The sequence below is a fragment of the Pogonomyrmex barbatus genome, unplaced genomic scaffold, assembly GCF_055798465.1.
Source record: "Pogonomyrmex barbatus isolate J1 unplaced genomic scaffold, ASM5579846v1 scaffold9, whole genome shotgun sequence".
Taxonomy (NCBI): Eukaryota; Metazoa; Arthropoda; class Insecta; order Hymenoptera; family Formicidae; genus Pogonomyrmex; species Pogonomyrmex barbatus.
This window is the reverse complement of record NW_028297193.1, coordinates 2,408,159-2,421,815: the sequence shown is the minus strand read 5'-3', so window position 1 is coordinate 2,421,815 and position 13,657 is coordinate 2,408,159. Positions and strand designations below refer to the sequence as shown.

The window sequence follows — 13,657 nt, the reverse complement described above, 5'->3', positions numbered from 1 at the left end:
GATGTATTAATACATACGAGATCGTTTGTGCAAAGCGTTTAATAGCAGATCAGATCTTACCTTTTTAAGCTCGATCCCATTAATTTTGTAATTTACTGCACGCACATATTATGCATTAAGATAATGTATATGCTTATCCATACAACACAGAGTATATTCCAGCGAATTTACAACATTTCTGCAATATACCAAAAATATTGCGAATATTGCTGCAATATTGCTGAAACGTTCCGTGCTGCGAGTAATAATCTTCTTAAGTAATAATCTTCTTACTACTACGTGTAAGCTAATAATAATTTTATTATTTGTATTAATGTTTAATCTCTCAACAGCCGTTTAACCGTCCAACATTTACGTTTGCGATTTAAATATTCGCGCGAGGCGAATTCCACGAGTTGGGCTATCTACGTAAAATGCACACAATGCACATCCACGTTTGCCTGGGAATTGCTCGCAAGCCCGACAAGTAACTTCGTGCGATTATTCGCGCGTATCCCACGTCGCCACGTGTAAAGCACCGGCGATCGTAATTAAAGCGCAAGCGGATGATTAATCGCCCGATACGGAATCGCGAGACGGAATCTTGACGCGTAACGTAACCCAGCCCTAGCCCTTCACCCGTACACTCCACCCCCCCTCCCCCCCCCCCCCTGTTCGCTGTCGTATTCGAAATGCAACCCCCGGCGTCGCTTGCAACTGGGTCGTCAGCAATTACGCTAGTCATTCGCTTGGATATGCAGAGATAAGAGGCGGGGAGGAAGGAGACAAGGGATTATTGCGGTGGGTTTGGAATTTAAGATTCGCCGTGCATGTGCGAGCCACGAGAAGATTGTCTTCCTTCTTTGACAATGTCATATCACTTCAACTGCTGTGCTACTATATTACGATTACAACTGTCTTAGATTGCGTTTCTCTTTGCTTGCTCTTTAAAATTTTACGCTTCTATTGTTAATCTGTCACTACGAGAGAAACAATCGTTTTAAAATTAGGATTTTAGGATTGCAAACGATGATAATTTACTTATCACCTTGATGTGTCACAGATTATTCAAAAGAAAAAGTTTGAAAATATATTCACGGATTTTGCTAAATAATGTGACAATAATCTCAGAAAATTTGTACATTAACAATAAAAGAATCACAAACGAGAATTTTAAAATATCAAAAATAAAAATGGATTTTATGAGTAAAATTAACAATAGCATTATGTATTTAGAATAGAAATATCCGCACGAAATATTTCTGAAATTCACAATTTATATAATACAATAATGAATGACAAATTTTATTATTAGACTAAAACTCGAATTCTCGTATCGTCGCTTTTTCATTTATTAAAAAAATTGATAAAAATTTTACTTTTATTTTTAATTTATTTTCAACACTATTACTTTTATATAAATATCATATACAAAATATATATTTCAAAAAAAACAAAAATAGAAGAGAATGTTTCATGTAATGGAATTGTTAGAGTGAAACTAGTTTCAGAAAAATATAAAAAAGAAAGTATATTTCTTTACGTATTAATAATATATTAATTATATTATTTGATAATAATTTACTTTATTAATTTGATAAATTATTATATAATTGAATAATAAAAAGTGAACATCACTTGCAATAATCGTATCTAGGGCATATCGCTTTTCATGTTCATATACACGCTTCACTAGTGATGTTGACCACATACAGAGTCAGACGACGCAAACCTGTTGACAAGCAACCAGAAGCAACACCTGTGACATCAGAATCCGTGTAATAATCTGTCGTTCTATATCATGGCACAACCTCGTCAATTTGATACATACGCGAAGCGTAAAATACGTCACGTATTCCGGAGCTCGAACCTAGATCTGGAGTTATCATAAAGATTATGCGACAATTTCCGAATGCAAATGTCTCGGATAATAGAACGGATAATAGAAATATCTACTAAAAGAACAAATTTATGATTTATGATATTTGTTGGACGTGCGCAGATAAAAAATATGTTATCACCAAATTGCAGCAGATACAAAAGAATATCTTGATATTTTACATATAAAACATTTTTATCATCAAAATGTTTTATTTCTTTTTTTTTAATAACAATCCAGATAGTAATAAATAAATAAAAATAATACTTTTTATTTCTATATGCATATTGATATAATTACAATACATATGTAAAAAAATATTAAACTTAATAATATCAACGAAATAAAAAAAGGAAAAAAACATATTCACATTTATTTTCTCCTATTTTTGGATTTTAAATAATATAATAATAATTGTTAGAACTGACGTATTCCTTTCAAAATTATGGCAATTAATATTTAAAACCATAAAAGAAAGGTGATGTTCCATTTCTCGTCCCATAAAAGAAACCCCCAACAAGTTTTGACTCAAAGAAAGATTTTATCGTCATCACTAATGATTTCTGAGAAAGCAGCTTATGACGCTGAAACCTTCGTATATTTACAATATCTCTTAATCTATGAAAATCTCTTGATCCATGCTATTATCGTTGATATTCCCTGCAACATTTTCGCATGATATATTTCGATTTATGACACGTTTCGAAGTTTTAGACACACGGACACGGTCGACAAGGGAAGTTTCGACACGCTCGTGTACCAGAAAGCTGATAATCTCGTAGAAGAGAATATATACAGCGAAATACGTCGGGCTGTCATATTATCGTTTCTGCATATGCATAAGCGCAACGGCGATGTAATGCAGCGTGTATATCTAAAAGCGCTTCGTACTTTCTCAACACGTAGCGCTCGACACGGCAATTTCCAATAGCATCAGGTATTCTACATTCGTGGTACACTTCGCAAATTACGCACAAGAGAGTAATTACGTTATATCAGAATGCCGCTCGTATCGCGCCATATTGCATTCTTTTTTTTTTTTAAAACGACGATCAAAAATTATTTCTGTCCATATGGACTGGATTTATGTGAACTCATATCAGTAATTATCAGTCAAAGAACGTGTTTGTTAATAAAAGGGACAAGTTTAAATTAATTTTGCAATATGCGCAATAGAAAATCTTATTAAATTTATTAAGGATAGATCCAGAGCCGTCACCCGTTCTTTCCTCCCTTCAAATCCGACCGTGCGAGAAATACATCACAAAAGACGATTTATCCCCAAGCTCGTCTCGTCTCCTACGCTATTCCGCAATCGGTGAAATAACATTTTCGGAATACTCTATCACTGCAACGTACATATAGCACGCTGCCGCGGTCGTAGGCATTGTCCAATACATTCCGAATGAGCCCGCCGACGCTTTTCATGGGGGAAAAAACTGCCTATCTCACGGCGCGATAATATTTTTAACACATTCGGTCATAAAAATTCCATCTAGCGCCGACGCTCGACGCGAATATCTCGATCCGTTTGGCTGCGCGGCAGCGGCGTCAACGGCAACCCCCATATCAATGGCGTATAATATTTTCCTCCGACCGACCCAATTCGATTTACGATGTGTGGCACTGTGGCGCAAAGTTGTTGCACGTAGACCTACGTTATCTCGTAGACTCTCGATAACCAGCCCGGAAGCCAACGGCCAAGACAAGCCCGCGCGAATTTCTCGTGGGACCGACGCATACGTCACGTTGTTGTCTTTGGGAAGCGATCCAAATCTCGAGACAAGATCGATCGAATTTCCGCGTTGTCACCGGACCGAACGCGACCGCGGAAAAGCGGCAAAACGGCGAACGCCGGAAGGCAAACGCGAAAAATCGATTCACGACGGAGGAGCTTTAGCTCGGACGAAACGGGGGGGAGGAGGGGGGGAAGGGAGGCTTGCGATCCGCAGATTTTCGCCGATTCATTTTCGCGCTCATTCGATTCCATTCGCACCCCGACGCGTTCGCGTATTACAGTCGGCTCGACTAAGCAGGAAGTTATTGGACCGAACGAGATAGATATCGACAAGATAGCGACAGATCATCTTCCAAAGGAGACAAGATGTGGACGAAGGGATGCTCAACGTTCTCCTTCAAATACGATGCAGATGCCTTTTTTTAAAGTCTCTTTGACAGTTTCACATTCGATGAACAAGATGAATTGCCAAATTCTTCGGATATTTAATTATTCACCACCTCTCTTTTAACGCTTAATAAACAAGTTGTTTACTTCATAAGGATTGTAACGATTGTTTCGTCTCTATGGATTTTATTTTTGCGATCTACGTATGATCTAGACTATGGTCTATAGACTATGATCGACAGAATTGTTACATGAATTTTGCAAGTGTAGATATGTAACATTCGATATACAATGATATACATTTCAGCAATTTCCTCATCAACATCATCATCAACATCCTCGATATCAACGACGTAAACCGATATTTGATACATGCTTTATGCTCATAATGCCACGATATTACTCTCGCAATGTAACGAGATATCGCACTCGTTATAAATACCCATTATAAATATTCGATCGATGACGCATATCCGATATCATGGCGGCGTAGGGATGACCGTTTGCCCGGCATTTTAATACGCCATTACAACGGATTATAACGTTGAGATTGCTGTGAGCGGCGTAGATGTAATTTCCTTCCGTCTCTTTATTCATTGTTTGTTGCGCGCACATGAATGCGAATCCGAGTCGAGCCGCACGCAATCGAATGGATTTACGCAATAAGCGATGCAACCATTACCGATTCGGTCGACTCTAATCTGAACTAATCATACACATGTATGGGTAACGTAATCTCCAATATCCTCGGTCTATATTGAATGTAGGTGTAAATGCCAGAGGGAAAGCCAGAACCTCTGCGATTTAGTTCAAACACGTGCGCGCTGACTACTCCGATGACTTCTTACAATAATGAAGAGGTAAATATAGACGTTAGCGACGTCTGACATCGAGCAAAGCATGAGCGAGTCGTTCGACTGCGGTTTAAATTTTAATCCGCTTAATGGTAATTTTTCCAACGCTAAACGTTTCCAACGCTCGTGGCGATTAAGCCACGCGTTAAATTTGTTAAGGCGAGATTTAATTCGCATTTAATGGAGAATAAAGTTCCGTCCAAAATCCTTTAATATCCTTAAAACATAATTTTTTTTCGCGAAAGCCCTTTGATATGGAACTAAAACGCAAAGCTTTCATTGCTGTGCAAATTTAAATTGCCTTAAAAATGTACAGTTTCTTGCTATAAAAAGAAGTCGTAATGTAAAATCTACAACTGAAAAAATGCGCGATATAATTATGCGATATTCATATTCTCATTAATTCATATTCATTAACAATGAAATTTTAGTGAAATGCATGCATACTCGCGTCCAGATTGTATTTACATGTTAATATTATATTTCGAGTTTCGCATTTGAATTATATTCGTCAAATAATATTACTATAACTTCAAATAGCATGAATCAAGTTCAATTATTATAGCTTACTTAAAAATAACCTATTATTATTTGCGCACATTACTAAATGCAATAATTACAATAATTATCCTTTCATATAATAATCATTTCCCGTTATGAAATTTGAAGCAATATTCAATAGAGAAAAGATGTCCGCTGATTATAATAATGGACATATATCATTGTAATTTATTATTAACAATTATTATTAATGTAGAGACAGAGCGAAATGTTAAAAATATTAATCCTTTGTACCGATGTATTTTACAATCGATCAATATACGATCGTGTTATCTATATGATAACAATTATAATTTAATTCGGAAAGTAAAATTATTTTATATGCAGGGCATATATTCATATATATATATATATATATATATTTATATTCAGGTCAAATATTTTCTTAATATTTTATGATACAGAACTTAAACATCTTCAATTATTTCTGATTAATTCTTTGTAAAATTAGCGATAAATTTTTACAAGTAATATCCAAACTCTTAAAAATGATTAGAGCACTCGATATTCTTGACGTCTCCACTTCAAAAATTATTTTCAACCGTAAGCTCAGCGTGAACTTTTACCAAAATACTCTTGTTAGCGAATGTCCAATTGACCACCCATCATCTTTAAAACTCGTAGCTCGTTAAAACTAAAAGCGATTTGACAGTTATTCTCAACTAATGAATGTAAAACAAGAGAATTAAGAAATTGCCAAAGGTTTAACAAACGAATTACTTGATCGAAGAAGATTGATTCTCTTCTTCTTTCTCTTCCTCTTCTCCCGATCTAATTTATCGTAACTACCATCGAAATCTGAACAAATCTTTCTGATTAATCTATAAAATCTTGGATTTTAAGTGCACCAATCGTGAAAGTTTAAAAGTAGATCTCTGTACTTCTTCAATGACGTAAAAATTCTCTACCGAATTTTTGTAGACGGTGCAATTGAACGCAGACAATCGACAAAGGAGAGCGACCTAGTTGACCCCCGTGCGAGGCCTAAATTCATCAAGGATATTTTAGCGCAAACCGGTGGAAACGCCCTGCTGCCCTGCCAATCCAACAGTCCCGGAATAGTAAGTACACATAGCCGGCGATACGCAAATATGTACGTTTAATATGGATGCACGCGCCGAACAGCATGCGTAGACGGCCATTGCGTATGATGCACAAGCATTATAGGCGATATACATGGAGGAAATTCGGCTTGTGTGCAGTAATATCGTATGTATGTATACAGAACTATATGCGATATATGTTATTTATACCCTATTTATACCCTAAGCCATGTCATAGGCCATGTTGCACCCCACGGTGCACGTAAGTGCCTGAAAGTACAACAGCTTTGTGCAATGTATCGATTACAAGCGATATTTTAACAATTTCCGCTAAAAATAATCTAAAAAATTCTAGTTTCCAATAAAAATAGTGGACAATAGTCGGATATTGGATTTTATTAAATCGAAAAGTTTACAGTTTCTCTATAAAGAAAATATTCATCAAAGAAGAAAAATATTATCGTACTTTTAACAGGAAATTTAACATTTTATAAATAAATTTTCGTAAGTTTTCCGCTTTCGATATAATTTACGGAATATTATACGTAATGGGACGTAAAAATTTTATTCATTCGTACGCAATATTTCTAATTAAAAAATAAATATCTAATTTAAACGTAATTGTGTAATAAAAATGTTATGTAATTTCTTACTAACAGAAAAGCAATATTATTTGTAGTTGTTAAATTAAATACATACAATAATTAAAAAATTATAAATTTTTTTGCTAAATGTATACTAGATTTAAAAATAATACAAACTAGCTGACTTCTGTCGTACCTCGTGGAAAGCACAAATTTTTGCGTGCAATTTTATTTTTCTTAGAAACAGTTTTTCTTCGAATACGTACATAGTGGTTTTTCCGCTGAGAGGAAAAACTAGAGTTCTCGGCACGCCGGCCGCTCGCGGTTGACTCTCTTGCAACATTAATGCCGCGAAATTGCGTGCCAGCTGAAGGAGGGTCCTTTCTTCCACTTTACCCCCTTGCTCAATTCTCCCGATGACCTGCTGAGGAGAATCAGACCGATGCACACAATGTGAAGTACAATGGCGGCATAATGTTGAGGAGGGATCGGCGAATTATGAGGGTCTTCGAAAGATCGATATTCATTTTCGATATTCTGCCATGTGGACAAGATTATAAAAAAACCAAGCGAAAAATCCCGCAGATTTTCATCAACGTGAAGCATATTGACGAAACAATTTAGTAGAAATCACAAGCTTGATTGAATCAGATTTCCTACGAAGATTTCGACAAAGTCCTTGAATCTTCGATTTTTTACAGGTCAAAAATTGTTAATGCTGGATAAACGATTTTTATTATATAAAATTTTAATATTTATAGTTAAGGGAAAAAATACGGTTTCTTTGTGAGTCTCCATATATATATATATATATATATATATATATATATATATATAGAACGTTGATAAAACGTTGGCAATGGCAAACTTGAAGCATAAATTTTGAAATATCAAAGCAAAGCAAAATGATGAAATATAAAAATGCGGCACGAACATTTTACCTTTATCATTATTGCATCTGCTTGCAACAATGTTAGCACAATCGCGATGTATCTTGCATTTCCGTTTGGAAATTCCGTTCGCGGGGCTTGCGGCTTAATTGGAATATTTGTGCTTATAATACAACAAACGAAAGAACAAGATTAGACTGTGGCTGGCGGCCTCGCTGATAGCCACGGTTATTATTCCACGAGAAATCTTAGGAGCTTTGTGCAAAAATGTTGTTTGATTAATAACAGCGATAAAATCGAGTCGAAACGTGAAATTATAGCTTAGCATAAAACCGCGATCAAACGCGATATTTTTCTCATAACTCGATAATAAGAAGTAACATACGAAATATACCACGATGATATTTATAGTGATATTCCGACACAGATTTTTGCACGGAAACATCGTGGAGGTCATTTGCGTCATGAGGTCTGTATGATTGGGCGGTCAATGGATGATGTGACCCAATTCATCCCCCGATCTCTTTTCTCGCGCCGTTTGCTAACGCGGACAATTAGAGAGAGGGGGGAGGGCGAATTTAATGATAACCGTCAGCGCGTCAACAGAAATGTCGCCGTGTAATTGTCAGTGCGACCACTGCCGGCCAATCACAATTAGACCCGTCTGCACGGTAAACTCAACAGCTATGTCGATCCAGCGCGGTTAGCCGTTTGTCAGAGGCCGTCAAACTATCGCGGTTGCGGCGGGAAAAAAAAGTGGGGTACGATCCGAATTAATTCCCTCTGCTTTCCCCCTAATGATGAATGCAACGGCGTTGTTCCGGCGAAATAACGCAGGAGCAATTAATACGATCGGAATTTGTTGGAAAGTTAAAAATCGAGCCGATCGTTTATCCGTAGACGAGAGGAAATGATTGAAGAGAATACGCGTGCAATCTGTAGCCCTCTTCCTCCCCCTCCCCTCTTCTCTCTTTCTCACCCCTGCCGCTCCCTCCCTCGTTTATCCATCGGACAAGGATAGATTGTTGCGGTAATCAATTTTGCCTGAAAGGGCTCGATATCATACACACGTCGCAACAAAATAATGAGATCGCCGCATCGAAATTCGCCGGCGATCGCGCGTAACCAAGTAATAACTCTCAATTAAAACGTGTTAAATTGTCAAGAAATGAAGCCCGATTATACATCGGACGATTTGATTGAATTGATTGCTCATGTATCTGCCATTAATCTCGTGAAATTATATTTCTATCATTTCATTTATCTGCATTTTACGCATTGTCCGCGTGTGTGTATGTGTGTATTATAATACACAAGAGGGAAGATGATATTACGAAACATCTCCCATTTTGCTTTCGATATCCTACCAATTTCCAACATCGACAAACGTGTTTAAACGTATTAATCGGTAGAAAATTTAATAGCACAGCGCGATGGAAACTAAATGGATAAAGAAATAAGAGATAATTTTATGAAAATTTTATTTCGAGTAACGTCTGCGAAAAAACATTTCGAAATTAATTGGCGGATAATGCGAGAGCATGCGAAGCAACGTTCTGCAACGTTCAACAAACAGATCTAATCGAGTGTAAAACTAATGTTTTAATAAAAATTGCAAAGTTATCATATAAAAAACTAAATTAATTTCATTATATAATTATCGCGAGTACGTGTCGTGCCGTTTGTTGTATTAAAATAAAAAAAAGAAAAGGTGATGTCGCTAATCTTGATTTATGTCTCACGTGCTAGAGCCAAGTGGTATGACCGCGCGATCGATAGGGCACGGCAAAAAGCTAACAAGAAAGGAATGAAAAGTAGATACCACTGGAATGACAATGCCACTCTTGCAGTCTTTGAAGTGCCAAATTCTAGCACTTCATTCGGCGCCAGCGAGGAAATTGCATGAGAGAATTGCGTTTCCTTTGTCCTTTAAACTAGAGGGTATCGCGGGTTGCCTTTGACCTGTCGTTGACCATTACCATTCAGGCACAGGATACGTCCAATTGAGTGCCCGCTCCTGTTCGTTGCTGTGACAAGTCCTGCGTCCACTCGTGGTTGACGAATTATGTCTGTCATATTATACTGCACATATTATCGTGTAATGTATCCGTATAATACAATATAATATTAAACCTCAGAGTACAACTAATTTAAAATAAAAAGTTTATAAAAAGGATAACATGATTTTTTTATTTCCAATTTTTATTTTCAAGTAATAATATAAAGTTTAATCTTGATATTTTAATACATGAAATATCAGGATTAAATTTATATTATTACTTGGAAATTAAAATTTGAAAACAAAAAATGACTACCATTCGTTTATATTTATAATGTTTTAGTAAAAATATGTATTTTTATTTTTCTGAAACACGAATTTTTTTAACTCGTTTTTTAGAATTCTTATATTTGAGAAACAAAAGAAACGGTACAAATCAGTTTACAAATAATTTTTTTAATAATAAATCGATATGTTACATAATAAAAATTTTAAATAATATTAGAGAATTAATATCAAAAATAATTCAAGAGAATTCTTTTCATTATTTGAAACGAATTAAAAATATAATAAAAACTTTATTTTAGATAACAGGATATCTGATATTAAAATTTTATAGAATATAAAAAAAGGCACCGTAATAAAGCTTTGAAAAAAAAAATCATATTTTAAATTCAAGTTTTTAAATATTGAATATATTGATAAACAAACATTCTTGAATTTTTGAATAATAATTTCTTAATAAATTTACAAAGATGAGTAATTTTTATGATTTTTATTGAATTTATATAATTTATATAAAATTGAAATACATTAAGGATTTTCTAAAAAATTACTCATAAAAAGAAATTAATTTAATAAAAGATGCTCTGAAGAGGAGAAAAAACATAAAAGAATAACTATTGCAAAAGCTTTAAACTTTTAAGTATTCAAGTGTTGAGATTGTTTATCCATTTTTAAAAAAGGAATTTTTGAAAAGTTTATTGTTGCCTCTTTTCCGCGATGCGAATGATTTTCTCACTCTAACTTCGTGAACGGCTGTATAAATTATTACGTTTATAAAAGTAATATGGAAATATCTGTCTCACAATCAAATATTGTTCGTAATCGAGCAGATTAGAACGTCACATATCAAATCTCGACGCCAAATGCATCGTATAATAGCGCATCGATGTATGTCACTTAAATCGCATTGGACATCTTTCGGTCGGATATCGGTGTTACATCGGTGTTACATCGTTCGTCAAACTATTAAGCCAGAAATGATCTAATTACGGATGAGAACGGCAAATAAATTGCACATGGACATGGAAACATGCTTTACGTATAGCAACGACAGTCACTGATATAATTACAGTTTAAGCTTCAGACCCATCACCGACTATTAGTACGTGCAAGTGGAATCTAGGGCTGCTTTCTAATGCAAACGCCACATCCGGAACAGACCGGACAAATCGAGTTAAGCGTAATTCTTGCCAATTTGTCGACACGTCAATTTATATCTCCCAATGAAATCCCCGTGAAAGTGTCCATCTTCATTTAACTAATACTTTTGCACTAAATTTGATATTTATTTGTTCCATTGCAAAAGCAAAACATATTATGCGAATCGTATTGCTGATTAATTATCGTGCAATTAAAATAATCTGAATGCATTTCTAAGATAAGCTGATTTTAAATAATATATTCTTATCTATCTATATATATATATTCAAATATTGATACTTTTTCAAAATTTCTGCACTTCAAATATTATTGATTCAGAATAAATCATTTAAAGTCTTAATAAGTTTCTAAAGTTCACGTTGAACGTTATATGAATTACTTTTTATTCAATTTCATTGGTCAGAGATACTGTTTCTATTTCCATATATTTATTTTCTCGTATCGAGGATATCTCGCAGTGAAACAAGACATTTTAGATCGCACACCATACGCCATGATTATGGTATTATCTCGATGCCCGTGTCTCGCTACATCTAATCTCGCACTTTTGCTTTTTCGGCTTCCGAAAGTTTTCGAAAGTTTCGCTCGTCGGACGAGCACGTGAACAAAGAGCGAAGATCAATTTCACGCCTCGGGATAGGAAAGTGGGGTAAGTGGATAGATAAGGGCGTGAGCCCGACGTCGGGACTGGCTGCCTAAGCGAGAATGTGATCACGACGGGGTGAGAGGAAATCGGCTACGGGGGGGGGGGAGGGAGAGGAGAAAAGGAGGAAGCAAAATGGCAATGGCGTGAGAAGGAGCCGAAAGGTAGGAGTCGAAATTTTCATCCTCTCCGTCTACCCGCCATCCTCGCCATCTCGCCTCGCTCGCTACCGACGATCTCACCACCCTGCCACATCCTCGGACCGCCTCGTCCCACGCTCGGTAGCCTCGTTGGGAGCACACGTGCCACTGACAGCAGTTAATTACACCACCGCGAAGTCAAAGAGCGAGGGAAGAGAGAAAGAGGGAGATGAGAAATGGAGAACCCGTTGGGTTAGCGGGGAAGGAATAGCGCCCTGGACAATTGCATGCCGCTATCAAAAGTTGAAGTGACCGGAAGAACTCCCTCGGCGTCCTCCGGTGTCCTCCTGTGTCCTTCGGTATCCTCCGGTATCCTGGCTCGCCACCGATTTCGGTGCGTTCGCCAGCTGGTCAAGCGGATCGTCCTCGTGCCCAGGCAAATGGGCGTTTCGCCGAGAGAGATATTCAAACTCGAATTTGCGATGGGCGGATTCTCACTGAGCGCTAATTCAATAATAATATTGATTATTATTGTCAATTTATGGATAGCATCAGTTTGGTTTAAACTTTTGATACGAAATTCAATTTAAGGGGTCCATTAAAATGTATATATATGTATATATATATATATATATATATATATATATATATATATATATATATATTAAGAGATTTTATCAAGGGAAGAGAAGGGAATAAATTAATTATATTTTGTATGTTGTATTAGGTTCATATTTTATCATTTATAGTATTTACGTTTGCTCACGCAATATGTAATGCCATAAGAAAGTTACGTCACAAAGTTAAGAATGAGAGATAAATGCATGCAATATAGGTAGAGAATAAAATTAGGTACAGAATAAAAAAAAGTACCACGTCAAGTATGATTTTTCGTGAATGTACGAAGAAGTGTACAAGAAGAATACAAAGCTTAATAAGCTATCTCGAGCTATTTCTCAATTCACGTGTCATTCTTGCCGTAATGATACGTAGTGAAACGAGTCGTCGTGTCATTATGATTTAATAAAGGTAAAATTCATCGACGCGATCGACTTTCTTTTCACATCGCGGATATGCGACGGCACTAAGATCGCGGTGCTCTTTGTATCGCACGTCAGATAACAGTTGGTCATGTCGGAACGGGAGGCGAGAAATTAAACGTTTGCTCGATCCAATTTCCACCGAGCGGAAGGCTCTGGTGGAGATAATTGCACGGCGGAACGGCCTACGAAAGAGGGCCGGCCGTGTCAAAAACTTGGCGGAAAGAGCCGCAGCCAAGAGAGAAAACAAGCAAGTTTTAATTGGAAACCCGTACGCGCGCGGACGCCGCATGCACGGCCGAAGCAACGAAGACTTTCCGTTAGTTTAGATTCGGCAATTAAGTGCGGAACCCGTCCTCCTTCCGCTTTCCGCGCCTCAGAACGGACGATTAACTCTCGCCGCTGCGTATAATTTCTCTAGGCCACGTCGAAGATAACGCGATTAAAGTAGCTAGAAATTAGTAGTTGAAACTA

The 13,657-nt window shown here is 36.5% G+C and overlaps 1 protein-coding gene across 3 annotated transcripts in view; it reads left to right on the top strand.

The window, feature by feature from the left end:
• LOC105428798 (igLON family member 5) overlaps nucleotides 1–13,657 on the top strand; it is a 134,310-nt gene that overhangs the window by 94,573 nt on the left and 26,080 nt on the right. For all 3 annotated transcript variants that reach the window (XM_089084674.1, XM_089084673.1, XM_089084675.1), the window contains one exon: nucleotides 6,320–6,459. In XM_089084674.1, the coding sequence (XP_088940800.1) occupies nucleotides 6,320–6,459 (140 nt within the window). The remainder of the gene's footprint in view (nucleotides 1–6,319; nucleotides 6,460–13,657) is intronic.